Source organism: Trichomycterus rosablanca, chromosome 11, assembly GCF_030014385.1.
Source record: "Trichomycterus rosablanca isolate fTriRos1 chromosome 11, fTriRos1.hap1, whole genome shotgun sequence".
In the NCBI taxonomy this organism is placed as follows: Eukaryota; Metazoa; Chordata; class Actinopteri; order Siluriformes; family Trichomycteridae; genus Trichomycterus; species Trichomycterus rosablanca.
The window spans coordinates 32,546,713-32,572,684 of NC_085998.1; the positions used below are offsets into that span (position 1 = coordinate 32,546,713).

The 25,972-nt window shown below is 40.5% G+C and overlaps 1 protein-coding gene across 1 annotated transcript in view; it reads right to left on the reverse strand.

The window, feature by feature from the left end:
* itpr2 (inositol 1,4,5-trisphosphate receptor, type 2) overlaps window positions 1-25,972 on the reverse strand; it is an 81,183-nt gene that overhangs the window by 20,317 nt on the left and 34,894 nt on the right. Inside the window, exons 38-45 of the mRNA XM_063004194.1 lie at window positions 8,650-8,752; window positions 6,486-6,673; window positions 6,188-6,368; window positions 5,238-5,485; window positions 4,384-4,584; window positions 4,138-4,248; window positions 3,817-3,912; window positions 2,779-2,898 (exon numbers count right to left, since the gene is read on the reverse strand). Of these exons, the coding sequence (XP_062860264.1) occupies window positions 2,779-2,898; window positions 3,817-3,912; window positions 4,138-4,248; window positions 4,384-4,584; window positions 5,238-5,485; window positions 6,188-6,368; window positions 6,486-6,673; window positions 8,650-8,752 (1,248 nt within the window). The remainder of the gene's footprint in view (window positions 1-2,778; window positions 2,899-3,816; window positions 3,913-4,137; window positions 4,249-4,383; window positions 4,585-5,237; window positions 5,486-6,187; window positions 6,369-6,485; window positions 6,674-8,649; window positions 8,753-25,972) is intronic.

The window sequence follows — 25,972 nt, forward strand, 5'->3', positions numbered from 1 at the left end:
GTTCATGAAGCAACGGTTGTAAATTAAAGTGTCTGGATGAGGTTTGTAATCACACTGTTTTAATTATTAGGAGAGAAATAAATGAGACGGGCAAAGGAAATAGGTTTATTACACTGACATCTACCCACTGACTTTTAATCCTGAGTTCATTAAAAGAATAACAATAATAAAACATCACTGAAATCATGTATGGTCTTATGTTTTTGTACATATATCTTTGTAATTATGTATGTTGTGCGTTTTCTCATAATTCCGTTGTATGCAAATGTGCTAACAATGACAGTAAAGTCTAAGTTAAAAGATCTATGTAAAGAATCGTCTGATTGTCATTCCAGATTTTAGTGGTACATAAAAAGAACTTCCACTGTCCCAAGAGCAAATTTTAAAATTTAGCAAGCTAAGCTACAAGGTACTCTGGGGAAAGAAAAAAACCTGGATCTATTTTAAGAACAGGACTGAGTGGTTAGCAATAGCCTTCATTATTTCAATGGTCTGTTTTATGTGGTGCAGTGAAGCACGGGAAGTAGGATTCGCACCTTAATTGTCATGATATTCTCAGGGTTTTAATCATACAGTCACGCTTTATTTAATAAAAGAAAAATAGAGGCATTTTTATTAGTGGTCTCTTTTGGCTTTAACTGTATATCTGAACAGAAGGTTAGACATTACTAGGTAAGACGTGAGGCATGGAAGCATTCAGAGAAAAGTGAAAACACTCAAAATCATTGAATAGTAAAAAAGGACGTTGACGTTTTTTTAATGAATTAGCAATGTTGGCCGCTCAGGTGGCACAGCGGTAAAAAAAAGACACGCTGCAACCAGATCTGGATTCTGAGTACCTCGTATCGAATCCAGCTCTGCCTCACCGGTTCGAAGGCTGAGTGGCTGTATGGGCAACGATTGGCCAGTTGCTCAGTTGGGGGGTGGGACAAAGAATGTGGGTCTCTCTCTGTCAGAATGCGATTACGACCTCTGCCGGCTGATTAGAGGTGCCTGCACAAGAGATGAGGAAGAGTGCCCTTAGGGTGTGTCTCTCCGCATGCAATGCTAGGTGGCTCCAAACTGATCAATGTGTGGGTGGAAAAAATGCAACCGGCTGCTGCCCATGTTTCGGAGGGGATATGGGTTGGCTTCGATCTCCTTGGTCAGGGCAGGGTTCGGCATGGACAGAGGAAGCACGATGCAAATTGAACAATTGGATGTGATAAAAGGGGAGAAATTATTTTTTAAAAAATAAATAAAAAAAATTAATGAATTAGCAATGTTACATAAAAGTAAATGTATGTAGTGGGAGACAAAACACCACTAGCGTTTAAATAACCTACATCACATGGTCTGTGCTGTGTTCTTTTTTCACAGCAGCTGATTCTTTGCTGATAGTGTTTTAAGCACTATGCACCATAGCTACTATGCATGAAAATATGCAATTACTATTTATAAATCAAGGTTTTACCAACTATAAATCTTACTAGTCAGTTTAATCCATTCATTGTCTATTCAGGGTCGCTGTAGGTACAATTCACCAGGCGAAAGGTAGGAAACACCCCTGTACAGGTCACCAGTCCACATTCACCCACACATTCACACCTAGGCCATTTTAGTATCTCCAGTTACAGAATAAAGAAAAAACAGACAAAGTCCCGGGCACTGTGACATAAAGCTAAGTAAGTACTGTCACCAAATCTGTTATTTCCTCCAAAGGACAGTTTGGAGGGTTTACCCTGGCTTATACCATGGCCACTAGCCAACTCTTCAAAAATGAGGTGTTGCAGGCTTTTGTTTTGGAAAACTGAATCAAATAAAAAAATAAAAAAATAAAAAAATAAACTTATTATTTTACTTAGAAAATGTCTGTTTTTTAGCATGGTGGTTGCTATGGCAATGCATCAATATCTCTATAATGCTGCATTCTGGTTGTCCTGGTTGCCCATAAGTTTCACACACTGTTGCATGTTTATTATAACTCTGTGTGTAATTTGCATTATTAGTTTAGATATAAAATACATAAAAAATAAGGACATACCAACCAGCTGATTATACCAAATTAGACATATATAACTTTGCTATAATCTTTAAACGATGAGTCTGTTACCAAGTGTTCATTTCTGTTAAGAAAATCTTTGAAAGTTATGTAATTGTGGAATAAATTCTGTCTAAAACAGTTAGTGATACAAAAACACATTCACAGTTACGTAAAATATCAATCCTGAAGAAAATTTGTAACAGTTTGTCTATAATCATGTCAATCTAAGTTTTCCTCAAAGGTTCTAAATCAGAAGCATGATATTTCTGTCTACATTTAAATGACTGTATAATCTCATATGACTATGAAATCCATCTGTCTCTACGTTTCTCTATTTCTCTGTGGGAGGGTTGTTGACTGTTCTGAGACACTTAAGTCCCCGGAGCTGCATTTTGTTTTTCTTCAGATGATGTGCTAAAATAAGAATAAAGACCGTGCTGGCTGATCCAGCTGTGAGATGTGCAAGACAAAAGCATATGGCTGCAGGCAGAGCCAGTTCGACGGACACATTTAAGACTCAGGACGTCTCATTTCTCTTCTTATATGTGACACTGTGTGATTGTGTGGAAATTTAGAAAAACAATTGAGGACAAGGTTACAAAAGCTGCCAGTATTTAGGATGGAAATACCCCTATCTGACTTCAAGCCCAGTAATAACACACGGCAGAAATGAAACTGAACTCTGACCAACTGTTCAGCAGTCAAGCATAAACATTCTACATGGAATAACTGGCAGAATCAAGGCTTAGTCTTACCTGATGAGCCAGGATATAGATGTTGTGGCCCACGTCTTTCGGACTGATCTGATCCCCTGCGGACTCAGTATCAATCCCGCTCATCACTCCCTGTGCATAGGCCTCCTTTATCACATCCACCTGTGTACAAACAACAAGATATGTTTACACATAATGTGAAATATAAGTAAAACAAAGTACAACAGAATTTACTTTATGATTGTCTAAGATTAAAGGCACCTTTCCCTAATATTATGTTGCACAACCTTCGGCAACAATTACAGCCTGCAAATGTTTTTGTAGCCATTTGTGAAGTAGACAAACCAGAATCCTTCTGGAAATACTTTTTATGGACAGATAAAACCAAACTAGAGCTATTTGGTGATGCATACCAGTCAGGAAAAAGTAAACCCTACCAACAGTGAAACTGGGTGGGGCTGCTTTGCTGCCTCTGGAACTGGAGGCCTTGAACATGTCACAGGAACCATAAAATCTGGGGATTATCAGAGCACTTTTGAGCAGAATGTGCCCCCAAGTGTAAGAAAACTAGGTTTGAAAGGAACAAAATGGGTCCTACAGCAGGATAATGACCCAAAGCATACATCCAAAAGTACACAAGAATACAGCAGACTGTTTTAAACTGGTCAGCAATGAGTCCTGATCTCAATCCAATTGAAACTCCCTGGATAGGTGAAATGTGCTATTGGGAAAAGGAACCCTGAAAACATTCAAGAGCTTAAGAAAGTTGCAGTGGAAGAAACCACCAGCAGACAGGTGCAAGAAGCTCACATATGGCTACAAAAATGTTTGGAGGCTGTCACTGTTGCCAAAGGTTGTGCAACCAAGTTTCAGTGGAGGGCGCCTTTAATTCTGTCCATGTTATATACTATGTTTCTACATTATTTTTGAAATGACTGTGTGTATGTTGACAGTATGTTGAATGTATTTGGACAAGCTATTAAAATATTCTAATGATACAAATTTGGTACATGTCCACTGATTTCTGAAAATATTGGCTTTTTATACTAAACAGTCAAGGATGCCCTTGCGATCACTTACCAGCTCATTGGGTCTCATCTTGTCCAAGATCTGTTCTGCGTTCTCACTGTCGTGGCAGCTTTCCATGATTGCCAGCAGCAGTTTGGAGGCATTATTCTGTTCAAATGAACATAGACAGCCTTCAGTGGTCTTAAAAAGCATAGCCCAAAGCAATGCACAAAGCTGGAGAACTTCACAAAACAATTTCTAAAGTATATCAATTCACAATCAGACAAACTGTTAAAACAATCAGAAAATAAGAACTTTCTCTTTCATTCTAAAAAGTAGGCATCATGCAAAATCACACCAAGAGAACATTTAAGGATGTAAATCTTTAAGTACCTTTAGCTCCAGTACAAGGTCCATTCGGTTCTTTCCCAATGGCTCAATGGGGTTTACTATGAGAGCGATGATGATGTCAATGCCGTTGGACTCATGCTTGGCTATACAGGACTAGAAGGAAAGCAAACATTTTGGGTGTAAAGAGAGTCAAAAGCAGTAACAATAACCACTAACATTAGTATTTTTAAGCTGAAATATCAATGAGACATATGTTTATCGACTTTATAAATAATATCAATAATATACCTGGTTTTCATGGCAGGGGCCCTGGCAGTACTCAGTAATGGTCTCCAGTGTCTGCCTGACGAGGTCTACGTTCCTCTCATTAATGTAGAGGCCCAGCAGCCCCAGACCTCCTGTAGTGCTTCCACAGATGCAGTCCAGGAACTGCAGCGTCTCACAGACCAGGTTATAGTTGGTTTTGTTGTTCTGGTCCCGAAGAAAATTCTGCAAGGAAAAATAAATTTGAAAACACAACTTTTTGCTCACCCCTTCTACTTTTTGCTCACCTCTTTCACCCAAATACTTTTTTCTAATTTCCCATTTGCAAACAAATTTCCTGGCCCGTTATACTAGACCCATGTGTAAGGGCACCGACTGCTACTTTTTCACCAATCAGCAGCTGATTCCTACAGAGAGAGTTAAACGTACAGGTTTACACGCTATACTCTTTGTATTCCACCACCTCAAAACCTACAGTAAAATTTGCTGTTGCACTGCTGCATATTTTATCATATGCAAATTTAAATATTGTAGGTAAGAACTGCTAATATTGTTTTTTTTGTTTTTACTTTTACATTATTAAAAAAAAAATCAGCTCTAGAATACAGAGCCATGCTAAAGGTTGGTTTTAAGGACTAACACAAGTCCTGACAAAAATCACGAGCAAGTGTTTAATAAAGCAGACAGAAAAGACCTGGACCTATCCACCTGGAAATCAAACCCAGGACCTTCTTGCTGTTAGTGACAGTGCTAACCACCAAGCCACTGTGCCGACCCCATCAATGTGCTTGCCCCCCCTCCGGCTTTAACTGGAAACTTAAAATGATGGTTTCTTCTTAGCACATTTCATGACTGTAGCTAATCTGAGATCGTTATACCTGTAGATGCCGGTTGTGGTTCTCGCAGAGCAGCTGCAAAAAGCGCAAAATAGGCTTCATGATGGTAATGGCCTGACCCATCTGCACTTCCTCCTCCACCTCCTCCTCAACCTCCTCGGCCCCTAAGCACACCATATCTATCTCTAGATCTCCTTCTTTGCGGAAAGTACTGTAGGCTTTGGAGGTGGCGTAAGAGGCATCTTTCAGCTGGCCTCTCATCTCTTCCTTTAGGTGCATACAGTCCCGACCTAACAGAAGAACAGAATTCATTATTTATTAGGATTTTAATGTTATGTTTACACTTAGACAGGACAGGTAGTTAAAGGGTTACACGAGATTCATCTATTCAAGTTCAGTGGCAAACACAGTCACGAGCAATTTTGTATCTCCAATTCACCAAACTTACACGTTATTAAACTGTGGGAGGAAAGAGCAGCAGACAAAGGGGGAACGTGTGAACCCTACACAGAAAGGACCAGGAACGCTTCATTTGCTACCCACAGAGCCACCGTGCCACCTAAAGGCAGAGGATTAAACCAGTGTTTTTTAATACTGCGGTATCACGAGTGCAGAAATTCAGCTGCAGTGTTCAATCATCAATGTGAGAGGAAAAAACTGGGGGTGAGGACCACCGAAAAACAAATAAAACACTTTTTATACCCATTTAGAGAAATTGGCCTTTTCAAATTTGCGTGAGATTGTTTAAATGATATGGGCATACTTCAAATTCACATTAATATTAATCTCATTCATTTAGTTTGGCTCAACACAGCATTCCTGGTAGGTGCCTGGGTGGCGCAGCAGCTATCCCACGACCACGAGACTCGGGCTTGCGTGTCAGTGGTGTCACCGGCTTGGCATGGCGCTCTACGGACAAAACTGGCCATGTCTGAGAGAAGGCTGATGTTATAAGAAGCAATGTTAAACTCCAAAGGTTTGATTTGATTCACCCTTTCTGTGTCTGTAGCCAGAAACTTCGCCCTCCTCCTCTCGCTTGCGGCAGCTGATCTCGAACATGTTGACTGAGACGGTGGAGCGGATCTCCTTCTGAGCCGACTGCATGCGGTCAAAGAAAACTTTGAAGAACTTTTCAGACTTCTTCTGCTTGTGCAGCTGATTGTAGAAGGAATTCTGCAGGGAGAGAGTGGGTGGGTGGGTGGAATCGAATGCATAATGATCTATACCTTCAGAGAGGATGTCTGCAGAGTTTCTATAAGGAGCTTCTTGTGCAAGTGTGTGGGTGTGTACCTGGATCTGTGTATTTCCTCCCCACAGCAGTGCAATGCCTAATAGGATGCTCTCCTCAAACACACGGTCATTCTTAGTGCTGACAATCAGATCGATGACCAACTCTGTAGCGCCCACGCTGTCCAGCAGACACTGGATATCCACCATAGTTGTGCCAGGTTTATCAGAGTCCTGCCCTGGAGACCCGGCTACACACATAAGAACACATTTAATTCGAGTTTAACTTAAAACAGTCATTTTTTAATATAAAAGACCAGATACCACCCAATCCAACCAGGGCCTACCCGAACACATTAGAACTGTATGAGTCTTAAGTAAGTCTTCTTATGATTGTGGTTTTGGCTCTTCTGCAGTGTAGTGTAAATAATATGTACACAGATTTGAAATAGATACGTGTAATTTCAGTCAAGGTCTTCTGGTGTACCAACGGGGAGGCCTCAAGTACCAACAGACTTAGGACCACAAGAGCCAAATGCCAAGCTACAGTGAAAGGTGTTGTAATAAAAATGACCCTTTAAATAATCCTAAACCTAATTGGATTTTTTTCTAATATGTTAAATATATTGAATTCTTCTGGGGAAAAAAAAATACTCAGGTTCTCATTTATTTTGTTTGGCTTAACAAAGCATTTCTGGCACAGCACTTGTTTAAGCTAGCCCACTACGGCTGTTTTTGGAAGGCATTTTACAGACAGAATTGGCCATGTTCATCTGAGGGAAAGAAGACTAGTGTTATAGAAAGCAATATGAATGTAACTGTAATATCAATGACCCCTGACATAATCCTAATCCTAAAACAAGCTGTGCCAAAAATCTGACCCCAGTTGGGTTTTTTCTCCAATATCATAATATTAGCAAATAAATATACAATTTTTACTAGAATTTCCATAAATAAGATTTCCATAAATCTTATATATTTTTTTATTTATGCATTTTCTCCCAATTTAGTGTAGTCAATTTGTCTACCGCTGCTGGGGGATCCCTGATTGCAGTCGAGGTGGGTATATTGCTGCTCACGCCTCCTTCGACCCATGCGCAGCCCTTAGTGGAACCCTCTTTACCCATGCTTTCTGCACAAACACCTCTCTATCTGCTAATCAGGGTCCTTACACAGGGTTTAAAGACCCCACCCACACAGTCCGGTCATCCCGCCCTAGCAGAAACGTGTCTGCTGCAGGCACTGCCAATTATGCACGCTAGATGGCGTCCAGCCGACCGGTGGCAACGCTGAGTTTCGAACCGAGGAGTTCAGAAATTCGGTGCTGGTGTCGCAGAATCCCGCTGAACAACCTGGGTGCCCCTTCTATTCAGTCTAACCCCATATCAAATAAATAAATAAATAAATTGCTTTCCAAGTCCAAAAAAGTTAAATATAAATAAATATTAACATTTTAGGGACCCAGTTTTGCAAGGAAATGTAGCAATTATAAATTCAATTAAATTGTATTTGTGTTTTTGTTTTTCAGCTCTACCAGATGGTTAAACAGAAAAATGTTGAAACAAGAATTTAAAAAGCAAAACTAGAATAGCAGTGTGGTCTCATCTATGTAGCTCTAGCTAGCTCTTTTTGCAGTGGCTAGCTAACTTAGCTACTAATCCACTAAATTATTTAGACAAGACACATTCAAGTTAATGTTAGCTGCTTTAATGTTAGTTGTTTTTTTAGTTGTTGTTTTTTTCTTTATACATTTAGTTTATAGACATATATTCATTTTGAAGCAGGAAGGGGAGCTAACAGGCTAACACGCTTCACATATAATTGTGTAAAAGAACCTCTGTAACCACCTGGTTCTCTACTTTGTGAATCTTGTACATCTTGTTGATTATACATCTCCACATTGGCATGGTACACATCAGCCTCTCGTGCAAGCCAAATGAATAGTTGCTCTAATCCTGTTTACATGATAATGTGTGGCTACGACTGCTGCCATCAGACTGTAAAATGATGTATGAATCAGTACAGGCCCACAGCAATTATGTAAATCAGTGTGCTTGTTGCTGGAAGCTCGGTTCCAACACCGTGTCTCTGCTCATCTTACTGATACTAATTATTAATTCTGGTCTCAAAGCTGCTCAGAATAATAAGGTCAGTGTTGTTTACCAGCATCAGAGCAGAAGTGTTCTTTCTAGGATCAAGATGATGTGTGTTTAAATTAGTCCTTTACCTCCAGGTAAAGATCCTACCCCACTGCCGTAGTCCAGTGACTTGGAGTGGAGCCGTTGGTTACCAAAGTAGTGCGTCAGTAGAGTTTTCCTCAGTGCATTACCCTGCAAGAAAAAGAAAAATACACACAAAAATGTATATTTAGAATGATGACTGTTAATGAGGAATTAGCAGCTTCAGATTTTGTACTTAAAATTAAAAACAGACAAACACAGCACAAACACAAAGTTCCAGACCAGTCAATGCAAAAAAGAGCTTCGTTACATTTCTTGTGTTAGTGACATTTTTTATTTTGTTATTTTTGCTTCTCTGTATCAAATATATGAACCTCTTTTGGTAGGTATTAACCACTTCATGCAGGGAACACACCATACCTAGGGCCCTACCTAATTTAAGGCTATACAAATTGTCACAGACCATCAAATGAGCCATTTCCCATAAAATATACAAATTGCTCTAAAATTAAAAATGTAAGGTTTGTGTTTAGTGATTTAACATTTTTCATTCATGTGCGTCTTTAGAGTTTGCTGAGTTTATAAAGTAAGAAGTAAACTGTACATAGACAAACTATCTGGAGCATAATACTTTACTGGCTTGGTCTATTGAGGCGCAGCACAGACAACAGAGACGATCAGAGAAGCACACTATTGATTATGGACAAAATGCACCCAGTACGTAAACACATACATCAAACATTGTCAGCACACTACAGCACAGAAAAGTCTGTTACACTAGCAATCCTACAGCAATTCAGTTAGCAATCGGTTAGTCAAAACGTCCAAGATGTCAAAATCTAAAGCAGGTAAAAACACGACTTGGGTAAGTGAGTTTGGAAAACTCCTAACTGATTCTGTGGACTCAGAGAGATCTGTGTCAAAACACGGACGAGAATTTTTGTATTTGAGACTGTTGCTGAATGTTCTAGGTTTACATTCAACTACTAAGGAAGGTTGTGCTGTGTATTGTAGCTTCCTTATTCTCTCATTTAATTTATGAGTGTTATTTCATGACTGCTGTCAAATCTGCGATTTTGAAAAATGGAGCCCTAGCCATAAGACATGCTGTTTTGGAAATGCACTGACCAATTTGTCTAGCCATCACAGTCTGGCTCTTGTCAAAGTCATTTAAATTATTGCGCTTGCCTATTGTTCCTTATTCCAACACGTCAACCTCAACAGCTGCCTAATATATCCCACCTCTTGACAGGTGCCACTGTAACACTATAATAAATGTTACTCACTTCACCTGTCATCAGTTTTAATGTTGTGGCTGATGGCTGTACATGTACTTGTGGACTTAAAGGGAATATTTTTAGCTTAATGTAAACCCCTGGTAAAGGGTAAAAACCCTTTACTCTTTTACAGTGTCTATATTCTTTTCCTTTTTTGTAGTTTTTAAGTGAGTCGGATTTAAAATAGACTTACACATGTAAACTGCTGTAAGTGTTTCTATTAAACTCCAGCCTCAACAAAAGCTTATAAAGATGAGCAGACAAGAAAAGAGAGAGAGTTACATAACACCTGGTGGGGACACGCTGAGAGAGCGTGAGGCAGGCGATCTCCCTCAATCGTTCTTTCTTATAATACAGAAATGTTTCTCTCTATCTGTGGTTACATAATGCCAGGGAGACCAGCGAGCGTCTGGCACTTGGCACTTGGTAGAGCGATCAACGATAAACATTTACACACACTGCTGTGTTTTGTTTGCTGACTTTTGTTGGGGCAACAGAGCTTATTAGTAGTTTCAGCCACAACAATTGCTCACGGGTATATCAAATCAAGAATATGCTTATAGTTTTGCAGCAACAGTTTAGGGAAGGCCTGTTCCAGCATGATTATGTCCCTGTGCACAAAGCAAGCTCTCTTCTTAGTTTAAAGAAACTCCAGTGGCCTGCACAGAGTCCTGACATCAGCCTCACTAAATGGTTCAGGAATGAGCTGGTACATTAATTGAAGCCTTCTCGACCAACACTGGTGCCCAGCCATACAAATGCTCTTTTTACTGAATGGGTACAAATTCCCACAGACATACTTTAACGTGTTTTTAAAAGCCTTCACAGATGAGTGGCTGTTGCTGTAGCTGAAAAGATCACATAGAAGCCATTCATTCACTGTCTGTTTTACCACTGCTTTATCCTGGTCAGGGTCGTGGTGGGTGCAATTCACTGGCCAAAAAGTAGGAAACACCCTGGATAGGTTGCCACTCCATCACAGGGAACACACACACACACGCATAAAGCTAGGGCAATTTTGTTTATTTACCTAACCTGACTGCATATCTTTGGACTTTAGGAGGAAACTGGAGCATCCAGAGGAAACCCACACAGACAAGGGGGTTGTTTGTTTGTTTGTAGCCTAGTTGTTTGTTTGTAGCCTTTAGCTAAATAACTTTTTATATACGTATGTTTTAAACATATAATTTATACGTTAATCTTCCGTGTGTTGTTGATTTAGTTCTATTTTGTTTATCGTAAAAAAGCGCTTGTGTTTACTAACGTAAATTCGTGCTGTGTTGGAAACTAGGAAACTTCTGCTACCGGCATCCGAACGAAGCCGCTAGCCTAGTTGTTTGTTTGTAGCCTTTAGCTAAATAACTTTTTATATACGTATGTTTTAAACATATAATTTATACGTTAATCTTCCGTGTGTTGTTGATTTAGTTCTATTTTGTTTATCGTAAAAAAAGCGCTTGTGTTTACTAACGTAAATTCGTGCTGTGTTGGAAACTAGGAAACTTCTGCTACCGGCATCCGAACGAAGCCGGTTTTGTTTGTTTTTGTACTTCAGCGCATAAACATCATAATTATCCAGAATTAAAACCGTTTTCGGTCCGCACGAAGCGCGTTTGTGTTTGGTTGTGTTCTGTATTTCAGCTCTTAAAACACCTCTGTTTTGTGGGGAGTTATAACCGTTTCTGTTCGTAGGAAGTGCGTTTATTTGTTTTGTACACCAGCGCATAACACCGTTCTCCTTTAGAATTACAGCCGCTTTTGTCCGAACGAAGCGCATTTGTGTTGCTTTGGTTGGTGGTTTTTGTATTCCAGCTCATCATCGCCTGTTTCATCCGGAATTAAAGCCGTTCTTCTGTGACTACCAGCAGAAGCGCCGGTGAATCCAACATAAACATCATCTCCAACTCATCTTGTAAAGCTAAGTACATTTCTTTGTTACTATGGCCCCAGCAGGAGCTTTGTATCCATGTTCCGAGTGTAATATGTTCAGTTATTCCTTCTCCGTGTTTAGTGATAACTTTACATGTGATAAGTGTAGATTAGTGGTTAGTCTAACGGAGAAGATCTCAGTGTTAGAAGGGCGCATTCGGGCGTTAGAACAGACTACTACTAGTGAGGGCTTAGATTCAGCTGTAGCAGTCCCGAATGCCAGCAGTTCAGGTACAGAACCCCAGACTCCGGCATTAGAGCCCTCACAGCGGGGCGACTGGGTGACGTCTCGGCGACATAGTCGTAGGGAAAAGCACCGACCATCTCAGTTGCACGTGTCCAACAGGTTTTCCCCACTCAGTGAGCCACCCGCTGAGAAGCCTGTTAATGTAAGTGCTCTGGTTATAGGAGATTCTCAGCTCCGACACGTGCGTATTGCAACCCCCATAGAGACACCAGCAACCATAGTCACTTGTATTCCGGGGGCCAGGGCGCCTGACATCAGAGCAAACCTGAAAGTGCTGGCTAATGCTAATCGTAGATTTTCGAAGATTGTTATCCACGTCGGCACTAATGATGTTCGTTTACGGCAGTCTGAGGTTACTAAGAGTAATGTTAAAGAGGTGTGTGAGTTAGCTAGGTCGATGTCTGAGGCAGTAGTGTGCTCTGGCCCCTTACCGATTCGACCCAGTGGCGAAACCTACAGCAGGTTGTTGTCGCTGAACCGCTGGATGTCTAAATGGTGCTCAGAAAACTGCATCGATTTTGTAGATAACTGGTCCACCTTTGAGGGAAGGCCTGGTCTTTTGAAGCGGGATGGTGTCCACCCCACGTGGGAGGGTGCTGCTCGCATTTCTTGCAGCATAGGTGACAGGCTTTACCACCGCGTTAGTGTAGCGGCAGATAGTGTTAAATGACTATCCAGAGCCAAGACCAGGCAGCAGACTAACAGGCCTAACCGACTGTCTGCGAGTCGCCATCGGACGTCACCCGGAATCCTTAGGTCACAAACCATTGAGACTGTGTCTGTTTACCGTGGCAGGTGTAAGCCAAAACAAATTCAAAAAGTATGTCATAATAACTTAATTAAAATTAATCTAAATGAGCATCATGAAAACCCTAGTAAAGTTAAACTAAAGTTAGGACTTCTAAACATCAGGTCACTTGCATGCAAAACAGTAATTGTAAATGAAATAATTACAGATAATTGTCTTAGTGCCCTGTGTTTAACCGAGACCTGGGCTAGACCTGATGAGTATCTAGGTTTAAATGAAGCATCTCCTCCGGGTTACAGTTATGAACATAAGCCACGTCTTAGCGGTCGTGGTGGAGGAATAGCCGCAATTTATGATAAAGACATAGGTCTTACTGTAAAATCAACTCCCATAACAAACTCGTTTGAAGTTCTTATCTCTGACATAACCATTAAATGTTCATCTGATAAAAATAGTATGTTTAAACTGGTTACTGTTTATCGACCCCCTGGTCCTTACTCAGAATTTCTTAACGAATTTGCCGATTTTCTTTCTAAATTAGTCTTATCAACTAAGAAAGCTCTAATTGTTGGTGACTTTAATATTCATTATGAGGATAAGTGTAATCCACTCAAAATTGCGTTTGATTCTATTTTAGAATCCTTAGACATCACCCAAAATGTAACAGGACCCACTCACCGCTGTAAACATACCTTAGATTTAATACTTACTTATGGTATAAACATAGACAACCTGGAAATTATACCACAGAATGACTTAATCTCTGATCACTCCCTACTAATATATGAAGTGTCCCTGTCCAATAATATACAGCAACCAAATCGTTTTAAATGTAAGCGCACTATTACATCTGCAACTGCAGCAGCGTTCATAAACTGCCTACCAGAATTACCAAATATATCAGCATCAGAACCTAAAGAACTAGATCAGGCAACTCAAAACCTAGAGACCGTACTGCGCACAACCTTAGATAACGTAGCCCCACTCAAAACTAAACTGATTAGGGAGAAAAAACTTGCTCCATGGTACAATGACCACACATGCGCACTTAAACAAGCAGCACGGAAATTAGAACGTAAGTGGCGTCACACTACACTGGAGGTGTATAAGATTGCTTGGAAAGATGCTCTAACTGAGTATAAACATGCACTTATAAAAGCTAAATCTTTATATTATTCATCCCTAATAGAGAAAAATAAAAACAATCCTAGATTCCTTTTTGAGACAGTGTCCAAATTAACTAAAAACGTCAATGAAACTGAATCTAATATACCGCCTGACTGTACCAGTGATGATTTTTTAAAATTCTTTAATGACAAGATAGAAAAAATACGACTTCAGAGTCAGAGTGTGTCACTTGCCAATGTTAAGTATAAACTCACTCCGAGCAGCATTGGTGATAATAGTAACGAGTTAATCCAACTAAATTCCTTTAATCCAATCTCCCAAAATGAACTAACTGTGTTGATTAAATCATCGAAGTCATCATCGTGTATACTCGATCCTGTTCCAACTCGTTTACTTAAAGATTTACTCCCAGCTATTGTAGAGCCCCTGCTTACATTAATCAATGCATCCCTTAGCCTTGGATATGTACCTAAATTGTTTAAAAGTGCTGTTATTAAACCCCTGATTAAAAAACCTAATCTTGATCCACATGTTTTATCTAATTATAGGCCAATTTCAAACCTTCCTTTTGTCTCAAAGATATTAGAAAAAGTCGTTTCCAAACAGCTATGTTCTTATTTGAATGAAAATTGTATTCATGAAAAATTTCAATCAGGATTTAGACCCAATCATAGTACCGAAACCGCATTAATTAGAGTAGTTAACGAGTTGTTAATGTCTTCTGATAATGGATGTGTCTCTTTTCTTGTTCTATTAGATCTTAGCGCAGCGTTTGATACGGTCGATCATAACATTTTACTGGAGAGGCTAGAAAATACAGTAGGTGTTAAAGGACTCGCACTCTCTTGGTTTAAATCATATTTGACTGACCGCTCTCAATTCGTTTATGTAAATAATAAATGCTCGGAAACTACAAAAGTAAAGTGTGGTGTTCCACAGGGGTCGGTACTTGGACCGCTATTATTTACACTCTATATGCTTCCACTAGGTGAAATTATTCATAAACATGGCATAAACTTTCACTGCTATGCAGATGACACACAGCTGTATATATCAGCCAAACCAAATGATACTGACACAATCAGTAAGATAGAAGATTGTGTAAACGACATAAAAAACTGGATGTCGTGTAATTTTCTTTTACTTAATTCAGATAAAACTGAGGTTTTACTTGTTGGCTCTAAAGCTGCAAGAGACAAGTTGTCTAACCTGGTGCTAAACTTAAACACGTTCTCTGTTACTCCCAGCCCAGATGTAAAAAACTTAGGTGTCACAATAGATTCAGATCTTTCCTTTGATACACACATTAATAATATTACTAGAGTTGCTTTCTATCATTTGCGTAATATCTCTAAAATAAGAAATATACTATCTGTTAATGACGCCGAAAAACTGATCCATGCGTTTATAACTTCTCGGTTAGATTATTGTAATGCTCTTCTAACTGGATGCTCTGGTAGATCCATAAACAAACTCCAGTTAGTTCAAAATGCAGCAGCTCGAGTGCTAACTAGAACTAAAAAATTTGATCATATCACTCCTGTTCTATCATCTCTACACTGGCTGCCAGTTAAATTTCGCATTGATTACAAAATACTTTTACTAACCTATAAAGCGCTACATGGTCTGGCTCCACAGTATCTGAGTGAGCTTATTAATTACTACAACCCAGCACGTCCACTTCGTTCACAAGATGCAGGGTTACTTATAGTTCCTAAAATTAAAAAGACCAAAGCTGGTGGAAGAGCATTTTCTTACAAAGCTCCACAACTTTGGAATAATCTTCCTGCCTCTGTTCGGTATTCGGACACAGTCTCAATGTTTAAGTCTAGACTGAAAACATATTTATTTTCTCAGGCTTTTGATTAATATAGACAAAGGCGCAGAGCTTGGGGGTTCTTGGTCATAGAAACTTGTGGTGATCAGGGATGTTGGGTCGCTGTCGTTCTGCCTCTCTTGTCCAATCACTCTGGTTTTGGGTAGGAGAGGTGGGCGCTGATGTCCTGTGAAAGCCTTCATGACCTTGTTACCTGCTCGCTCTCCCTTTTAGTTATGCTGTAATAATTAGGGCTGCCGGAGTCTAAAACTCTCTGTAAAACTGTTTGTCAACTAGCATTGTACATTATTAACTACATTCTCTGTTGTTTTACCCCGAGGGCATTCTGATGGAAACCTGTTTACCCGCCGAGGTTAAGGATTGAAGTCGAGACTGCCGGGACAACGATGCTGCTCCTGTCAGATGTGACGGGTCTGGAGTAATTGCAACGACAAGAAATCACTACAGACTTTATTGAAGACTAGAGCGGATAACAACTCTATTATTATTTATTTATCTATTTATTACCAGTTATAACTTTTAGATCATTTAATTCTGTGTTTGTATGATTTGTGTAAATCGTGTATTTATTTAAAGTATCCTCCAGGCCACCCATGAAGGATGGGCCCTGTTGAGTCTGGTTCCTCTCAAGGTTTCTTCCTGTAATTTTCAGGGAGTTTTTCCTTGCCACAGTCGCCCTCGGCTTGCTCAACAGGGGTTTTTGTATCTGTTGGTCCTGGATTTTGTAAAGTTGCTTTGAGACAATGTATATTGTAAAAAGCGCTATATAAATAAAGTTGACTTGACAAGGGGAGAACATGCAAACTCCAGACAGAAAGGACCCAGATCGCGCCACCTGGGAATCGAACCCAGGACCTTCTTGCTGTGAGGCGACAGTGCTACCCACCAGCCACCGTGACGCACTAGAGGTCACTACATCAAGCTCATGATCTGATATCCAAATACGTTTGGCCATATAATGTACTTTGAGTTGGTCATGTGAAGTAAGAAACTGGTCAGGGAGGTAAGAAAGAAGCCAACAGTCAATGTTAAAGAGATCCAAACACACTGTTCAGAGATGAAAGAACTTGTTGGACGGACAACCATCTATGGGCAGAACAGCAAACACTATGTCGGATGTAAAACAGGCAACGCACATCAATAGATCAACACCATCACTACAGTGAAACATGGTGGTGGCAGAACAGCATCATGCTACAGGGGTGCTTTTCAGAGAGCAGTTCACTTACACTCACCATTCAATCTAATGGCACTTAGGAGGACCTGGAGGTTAAACTGCCCTAAGAGCTAAAATTGCTAGCAAACTGGATTTCTACAAACTATTGAATAAAGGGTTTATAACACTTCTGTGAATATAATTTTCATAATAATAGATTTCAGTTTCTGATTATTAATTGGTTGTCATTACGGGGGACTGTGCGTAGACTGATGGGGGGGAAAAGGGCAATTTTATCCACAACACAAAGTGTAAAAAGTCAAAGGGTCTGAAACCTTTCTGAATCCAGTGTATGTCCTCGAGTGGTGCTTGATTGAGTCACTGTCTGAATTCTAATTGCAAGGAACAGGTATAGCAGGACCTTAATATTAATAATAATAATAATTTGTCGTATTACTATTACCCCGTATTTAGCTTATTACTTACTTCCACATTGAAAACATGCAGGGAAGTAATGGATACATCGTGCCAGCTAGCCTTGGTTGTGTTAATAGATAAGCAAAGGGCATTTTACTTATTTGGTAGACTAGCTTTGCAATTTTTAATTATTTAAACATTACTGTTTAGCTCATAACAACGTGCTTTGAGGACTATATACCAATGAGAAATAGAGACGTACAGTCGACACCCGCAAAGAAAGTGCAAACGCTCATTCTTTTCTATTCTGTTCTCTCCAGCTCTCAAAAACAACTCATCTGCAGTCAGTACAGCCTCTGCTTGCACTGTCTGGAAGGGTCTGCGCATACACTCACGCACGCACACATGCACACACACACACACATGAAACCCTCAGTGGGGTTAGGTACTTGTCCAAATGCCTGTACATTTCACTTAACCTTTCGACTGACTGTTGGTTTGCAGCTGCTTTGCCCCTTCGATAATGAAAGTTTGATAACTCTTCCAGATGCTGCAGTCTCCCTCGTGCCCACTCCTGCGGAAGACTTCAAGCGGCAATATACAGAGACGAGGGGGAAGAAAAATGGAGATAAAGCAAGCTGTGCCAGCCTGAGTCATCTGTCTGCTGCACAGAGAAAAAACTTCACTCAGGTAAAGCAAGGACAGAGGACGGAGGAGAGAAAGAACAGGCAGGGGAGTAGCCCAACAGAAGCGGAGGTTTTAAGATGTGCATGGACACGCCACACTGCAGCTAGACTGGCTGAATCTGATCAGATCTGCCCTAAACCTTAAGACTTAACTTTCGGTAAACACAGACCCGGAGATTGAAAAAGGCACGTTTGAAGGCAGGTGGTGCACGGATGGAGGCCCAGTCTGGGACCAGGGCTGATCCTTACAGCAGAGTCTGGTATCACACAGCTCCATAAATTACAGCCTAGCAGACCCCCGTGTTTTCAACCATTCTGCCTCATGAAGCACAGAGACAGGTGTGTTATCCTGTTTAGTGAAAAAGATGTGCAAAGAGTTTTAATAGCTAGAGATGTGACTCTAGTCTACTGAGTGTTATAAACTGACTGTTTATGTATTGGTCTTCTAGTAGTTTGCACCTACAGTGTGATGCAATAAAATCTTTAATAATCTAAATAATCTGACCACACAGAGGAAAATATTTACATTACATATGGTGAGGAGTTAAAGAGTCAAAAAAGATGTTTTCCCACTTACAGAGAGATGGTTTGGCCAACGTTAATGTTTTTATTTAAAAACACCTAAGGAGGCCATCTACAGTCCTTAAGTGACCTACCCAGTGGCCTGACTTTTCCCTGAGCGGCTAAGCCAGCAATGCCCCACCCAACGTGGCAGCACTGCGTTGAGATGTTGCCCGCTAAAGCAGCACTGGCAGATGCAAAACAAATTAGGCCCGCATGTGAGAGCAATCTGTTTGTCCTGTTGCTTTTCAAAACGGTTTGAAACGAACAGCAGCCGGGCAGAAACAGCTGGGTTCATTTCAGAATCTGCACATGTGATTGCATAATGTGGTTAGAGGCCACAGAGCAAGTTTGTGAGGTACGGCGCGTGCTGCCAGCGGCACAAAGCATCCTTCGCATCCTGCTATTATAGGAGGGAGCCCAGCCCAATACAGAAGTACATGAGCGTTTATGAAAACACATTGGACTCAAGGCTAAATTAAGGAAAGTATAAAAAACACCTGTTGTACACGTGTACTTGCCTTTTACTGTCTCTATTGAAGAATTTAGAATTAAAACAATGTGTGAATTTTACCTTCTGATCAAGATTTAAGGCAGCGGAAGTAAATTTAAGGATTTGATGAGGTATCTTTTGCTGTCCAGAGCACAGACAGAAACACACATAAACAGATTTATGTATAAACATAAAAACAAGTAAAATCTAAAGATTTATGGAAGAGTACAAAGACAAGATAAAACATGGCATTCAGGGCGTAACAGCTGGAACCTTTTTGAAGCAACTTATGAAATGTGCAAAACAGCTATAGGGACAATACCACAAAGTACTATGAATCGTCAGTACTATTTATTATCTGATGTACTGGAGATTTACCCTATCTTTGTGGTCTAAACTGTAATTAAACCGGGGGCTAGTTAATTCAAAATGCCTTAACCTCAGATATGTGGACGACGATACTTGTAGCAGAAAATCAGGAAAACCCGAAGGCCCTTACAAGCAAGTTGAAGAACAAAGTGGAAAGTCAGGACTTTAGCTCAGTATGAAAGAAGTTATGACCACAGGACAGGAAAGACCACTAACTGTCCCATTAATGGAGATGTCGAAGTGATGGACATCTTTTGCCTACTTAGTTCAATTATTAACAACAAAGTATCCAGGAGTAAGGAAATACAAAAGTTGTTAGAACAACCATAAAGAAATTAGATCTTTAGATGTAAAGGATGTAAATATTAGAATAGTCCAAACTATCGTCTTATATGTGGTTCTTTATCGATGTGAAAACTGTACAATCAAAAAGAAAAAAATTGGGCAGGAACAATATTGACGCCACTGAACTGGTCCTGGCAAAGACTTTTGAGAGTATCTTGAGTGGCAAAAAACCTTTGATTCAAAGCCTAAATAACTAAAGCTATTTCATTTTGGACACATTATGATAAGAACCAATTCACTGGAATAGCCAATTATGCTTGGAGGAGGTAAAAGAGGAAAAGGACAGCCTGGAAAAAGCAAAGCAGCCCCCTAACATTATGAATCCCTGACTATGTTTCACGGTAGGTAGGATGCACTTTTACAGGCTTAATTTCTTTATCAGTCGCTCATTTTTATGCCTCTCTTGGTCCTGCTTGGTCTAATTTTGTATATGTGTATAATGTATATTTCTTTGCCATACTTTAAACCACCTTTTATAAGGTTTTCTTATATTTGTTTTCTTCTTTTCCCATGTCCTGGAAGACTGTTGAAGCCAGGATGCCAAGGTCTTGAAGATAGTCTTGAACCCTTCATACTGCTTGTGCTTGGTGATGATCCCCCTTTTCTTTGGCATTGTGAACAAGGAACTGAGAATAAAACAGTTGCATCAAAGCCACCATTTATGGGCTAATTAAAGTATTTTCAGCTCTGACAAGGTGGGGACAGGTGAGTTTGACTTCTAATTAATCAAAGGTTAGTCCTTTGTGATTTTGCCCTTGGTTTCAAACTGAACAAATGGTGCCATTAATCATGTCCTGGCATTGTTTTTATTTGTGTATCCTTTATTCATGCCAATTTTAAATTTTGTTATTTTTGTGTCTTGTTCTTTGTAAGAATGTTGTTCTGGTCAGAAATGAATGTATTCTGATACTGTAAGGTTATTTAAAAACTGCAGAATCTTTTGGTTGATGTAATGTTATCAAGAAAGTTGAGATTCTTGTCCAGAATTGCACAACATAGCCTAGCTATGTTAGCAGAGGGGCAGTACAGACCAAGCTCTCTAATGTCTAGTGACTGACACATCAAGAGTCGGGTTTATAAAAGTAAGTTTAAGATGTCTAATGACATGGTGCATTAGTGGGCTGAAAGTAACAATTATAAGAATGAGAAGTTGTGGCTATAAGGGATGCAGAAGGTTTGTGGGAACATGACCACTGAGCATCTAATACAAAACAATGGCCATTTAAACACTACTCCCACTAGATATTGGAAGAACATTTGGTTTTCTAATGCATTTAAAATAAGTGATTTGTCTGCACAAACAATCTATTCAAGAGCCTCGTCTGATGCATGAATGGGTTTTACCATGCTAAACCAGGAAAAGAGAAAACAACTACTCAACTACTGCCAGCAGACCTAACACACCTTTTAACATAGTAGCACAAACCCAAAACTCAGCAGACTTAACCCAAAGCTTTAACATGGTAGCCCTAACCCAAAACTCAGGGTCTGGTATGTTCAAGTATCCAGAGGTTTAAACACACTAGGCCCAACCCAAAATTCAGTAGACCTAACCCAAGCAGACCTAACCCAAACCTCAGTGGGGAAAAAAAACCCAAACCCAAAACTTTGTAGACCTAACCCAAACCCACAACTCAGTAGACCAAACCCAAAACTTAATAGACTAAACCCAAAACATAATAGACCAAACCCAAAACTCAGTAGACCTCAGTAGACCTAACCCAAACCCAAAACTCAATAGACCAAACCCACCCCTTAGTAGACCTAACCTAAACCCAAAACTTTGTAGACCTAACCTAAATCCAGAACTCAGTAGGCCTAACCCAAACCCAAAACTCAGTAGACCAAACCCACCCCTTAGTAGACCTAACCCAAACTCAGAACTTTGTAGACCTAACCTAAATCCAGAACTTAGCAGACCAAACCCAAACCTCAGTAGATCAAACCCAAAACTTTGTAAACCTAGCCCAAACCCAAAACTCAGTAGGCCTAACCCAAACCCAAACCTCAGTAGACATAACCTAAACCCAAAACTTTGTAGACCTAGCCAAAACCCAAACCACAGTAGACCTAACCAAACCCAAAACTCTGTAGACCAAACCCACCCCTTAGTAGACCTAACCCAAACCCAGAACTTTGTAGACCTAACCTAAATCCAGAACTTAGCAGACCAAACCCAAACCTCAGTAGATCAAACCCAAAACTTTGTAAACCTAGCCCAAACTCAAAACTCAGTAGACCTAACCCAAACCTCAGTAGACCTAACCTAAACCCAAAACTTTGTAGACCTAGCCCAAACCACAGTAGACCTAACCCAAACTCAAAACTCAGCAGACTTAACCCAAAACTTTGTAGACCTAACCCAAACCCAAACCTTAGTAGACCAAACCTAACCCTCAGTAGACCTAACCCAAACCCAAAACTCAGCAGACCTAACCCAAACCTCAATAGACCTAACCCAAAGTTTACCCTAACTTTTTATTTTAACTTTACTTTAAAATAAAGACTGTACTTTTAGCAATCAGGTCCTTTTGTAAGTGCTGATCTCACCCAGCATAATTAAGATAAAAATGAAGAAGAAGCCTGTGGAGATTTGAGTGCTTTGGCACAGAAGACCGCTACAAGGTGTCAGTAGTTTCACAGTAAAACTTTGACAATATCCATGTAGGAAACTAAATGTTCTAATGTACCTGGTCACAGCCTGGGCCACCAGTTGGAAAGATCTAGTACTGCAACTGTCAGGGGAGGGGTGGTTAAAAGCTCTGCTGTTATAATTACTGATGTGCTACAAATGTAATAAACAGATATTATGTAAAAATGTGATAATGGTCCTTTGAAAAAGAACACTCAGATGATTAACCTTAGCTCCCCTCTGTTCCACGTATATCAAGCACATTTACATCCAGGGCAATTAGAAGATGCTTTTATCTGAAGCAATTGTGACCCAGCACAACACAAGCCATTGCGGGTTAAAGGCACTGCTCAGAGGCCCAACAGGGGCAAATTGGCGGGGTGAGGCTTACACCAGCAACCTTCCGATCAGTAGTCCAGTACCTCAACCTCCGAGCTAGCTCTGGCCACATATTTGAGATTAATTAGAAAAACAGTGGAACACAATAACAGTGGCATAAACAGAGTTGAACTCACGTTTGTCGTACACTCTAATTACTGTTTGGAAAACATTAGCGGCTCTGTACCTGCACACTTCTACACACACCGATAGCTGTATATACCTATCCTTTTAAATAGATTCATCATACTTACTGATGAATCATGACCTGCTGCTTGGCAACTATGTCATAAGAGAAGAAGATCAAAAGAAAGAGAATGACAGAGAAGGTTGTAATAGGATACGATTAATAAATAGCATTAAGAAATGTTAGCATCCTTAAAATCAGCACAAACATAAAACGAAAAACATAAAAACAGAAGATGTGGAGAGAATGCACGTAAAACAGTAAGTGGTGGAAGACATGAGTGCATGAAAGAGCTAAAACAAAACTGAGAGAGATAGAGAAGGAAACAGAACGTGATGAGCCACGTGAGGCGTGCTCAGACACTGCAGGCTGGTTACGTAAACACACCCCCCGCTGTCTCCGCATGAACTCGGCAGACGCCGCTCTCCTCCCAGCCGTGTCCACACGCCGCTTCCTCCCGCCTTTCATTTCCGACCTCATTCACGTGGCCACTCACATGCTCTCTCTCTCCTTCTCTTCACCTCAATCTCTCTCTTTTAGTCAGAGTCTGTGGGGAGACTGGAGGCAGAGACGCTCCGGAGACTGCAGCATCACACTCGAGCCAAAGAGGCTGCAGTATGGACTGCCAGTATTTCTGGTATATAAATACAGACCAGTACAACACCACACAGCTTCTGTAGTTTAGAAGAAACAACTAACTAATATAGCTAAAATAAAAGTTGTTTTGCATGGGCAAACTAGTGTGATTGCAATCACACTAGTTTGCCCATGCAAAACAACTTTTATTTTATTTTATATTTTTATTTTAGTATATTAATATGTAATAAAAAACAAATAGTGGCAATCTGGTCCCACTGTGGTTTACAAAACGAACGAAAAACCTCCACAAGAGGGCACACTTTTCCATGATTATGGAATCCCCAAAGAGACAAAATGCACTCAATATGTAAGTTGCCGAATTTGGAACATGGATATTATTGTCCACATACTTATTTGATCAAATAAAAAATTGAGTTCTTTTAAGTTAGAATTTTGACAATATGCTTGGTTTATACATACAGCAACGTGGGAGTGTAGAAAGTTTCACATGTTATTTAACTTGACTGCACCGAGTCTTATTATTATTTATTAGGATTTTAACCTCATGTTCTACACACTTTGATTACATTCATGACAGGGCAGGTACAGGGGTTGGACAAAATAACTGAAACACCTGTCATTTTAGTGTGGGAGGTTTCATGGCTAAATTGGACCAGTCTGGTGGCCAATCTTCATTAATTGCACATTGCACCAGTAAGAGCAGAGTGTGAAGGTTCAATTAGCAGGGTAAGAGCACAGTTTTGCTCAAAATATTGCAATGCACACAACATTATGGGTGACATACCAGAGTTCAAAAGAGGACAAATTGTTGGTGCATGTCTTGCTGGCGCATCTGTGACCAAGACAGCAAGTCTTTGTGATGTATCAAGAGCCACGGTATCCAGGGTAATGTCAGCATACCACCAAGAAGGACAAACCACATCCAACAGGATTAACTGTGGACGCAAGAGGAAGCTGTCTGAAAGGGATGTTCGGGTGCTAACCCGGATTGTATCCAAAAAACATAAAACCACGGCTGCCCAAATCACGGCAGAATTAAATGTGCACCTCAACTCTCCTGTTTCCACCAGAACTGTCCGTCGGGAGCTCCACAGGGTCGATATACACGGCCGGGCTGCTATAGCCAAACCTTTGGTCACTCGTGCCAATGCCAAACGTCGGTTTCAATGGTGCAAGGAGCGCAAATCTTGGGCTGTGGACAATGTGAAACATGTATTGTTCTCTGATGAGTCCACCTTTACTGTTTTCCCCACATCCGGGAGAGTTACGGTGTGGAGAAGCCCCAAAGAAGCGTACCACCCAGACTGTTGCATGCCCAGAGTGAAGCATGGGGGTGGATCAGTGATGGTTTGGGCTGCCATATCATGGCATTCCCTTGGCCCAATACTTGTGCTAGATGGGCGCGTCACTGCCAAGGACTACCGAACCATTCTGGAGGACCATGTGCATCCAATGGCGGTGCCGTGTATCAGGATGACAATGCACCAATACACACAGCAAGACTGGTGAAAGATTGGTTTGATGAACATGAAAGTGAAGTTGAACATCTCCCATGGCCTGCACAGTCACCAGATCTAAATATTATTGAGCCACTTTGGGGTGTTTTGGAGAAGCGAGTCAGGAAACGTTTTCCTCCACCAGCATCACGTAGTGACCTGGCCACTATCCTGCAAGAAGAATGGCTTAAAATCCCTCTGACCACTGTGCAGGACTTGTATATGTCATTTCCAAGATGAATTGACGCTGTATTGGCCGCAAAAGGAGGCCCTACACCATACTAATAAATTATTGTGGTCTAAAACCAGGTGTTTCAGTTATTTTGTCCAACCCCTGTAGATACTCGTTACAGAAGGTTCATCTGTTCAAGTTCAATATCAAACACAGTCATGGACAATTTTGTATCTTCAATTAATTGTGGGAGGAAACCAGAGCTCCCAGAGGAAACTCACCCAGACACGGGGAGAACATGCAAACTCAACAGAGAACTTGGAATCGAACCCAGGACCTTCTTGCTGTGAAGCAACAGTGCTACCCACTCAGCAGCCGTGCCGCCCCTGAAGTCACCAGCTAGTATTCGTGATCTCCTTGCCAAGGTCAAAAAGAAAACACAAACTGTCACCTTACACCAAGAGGAAATGTATATGGTTGATCACACATGATCCAAGAACCATCACAAAACTGGTCTGGTATATATTGGAGGCTTCTGGAACACGGGCACAGTCTGTCCAATGTCTAGCCAGTTTTACACTGGCATTGGCTTAAAGGCTGTCATGCAAGAAAGAAGTCCCTGTTCCTGCTTTTTTTCGTCCATGTAACAAACTTCAATAAGACTTTAAAGTGCTAATTTTGAAGCAGGGATTTTTATACGTCAGCCTCTAAG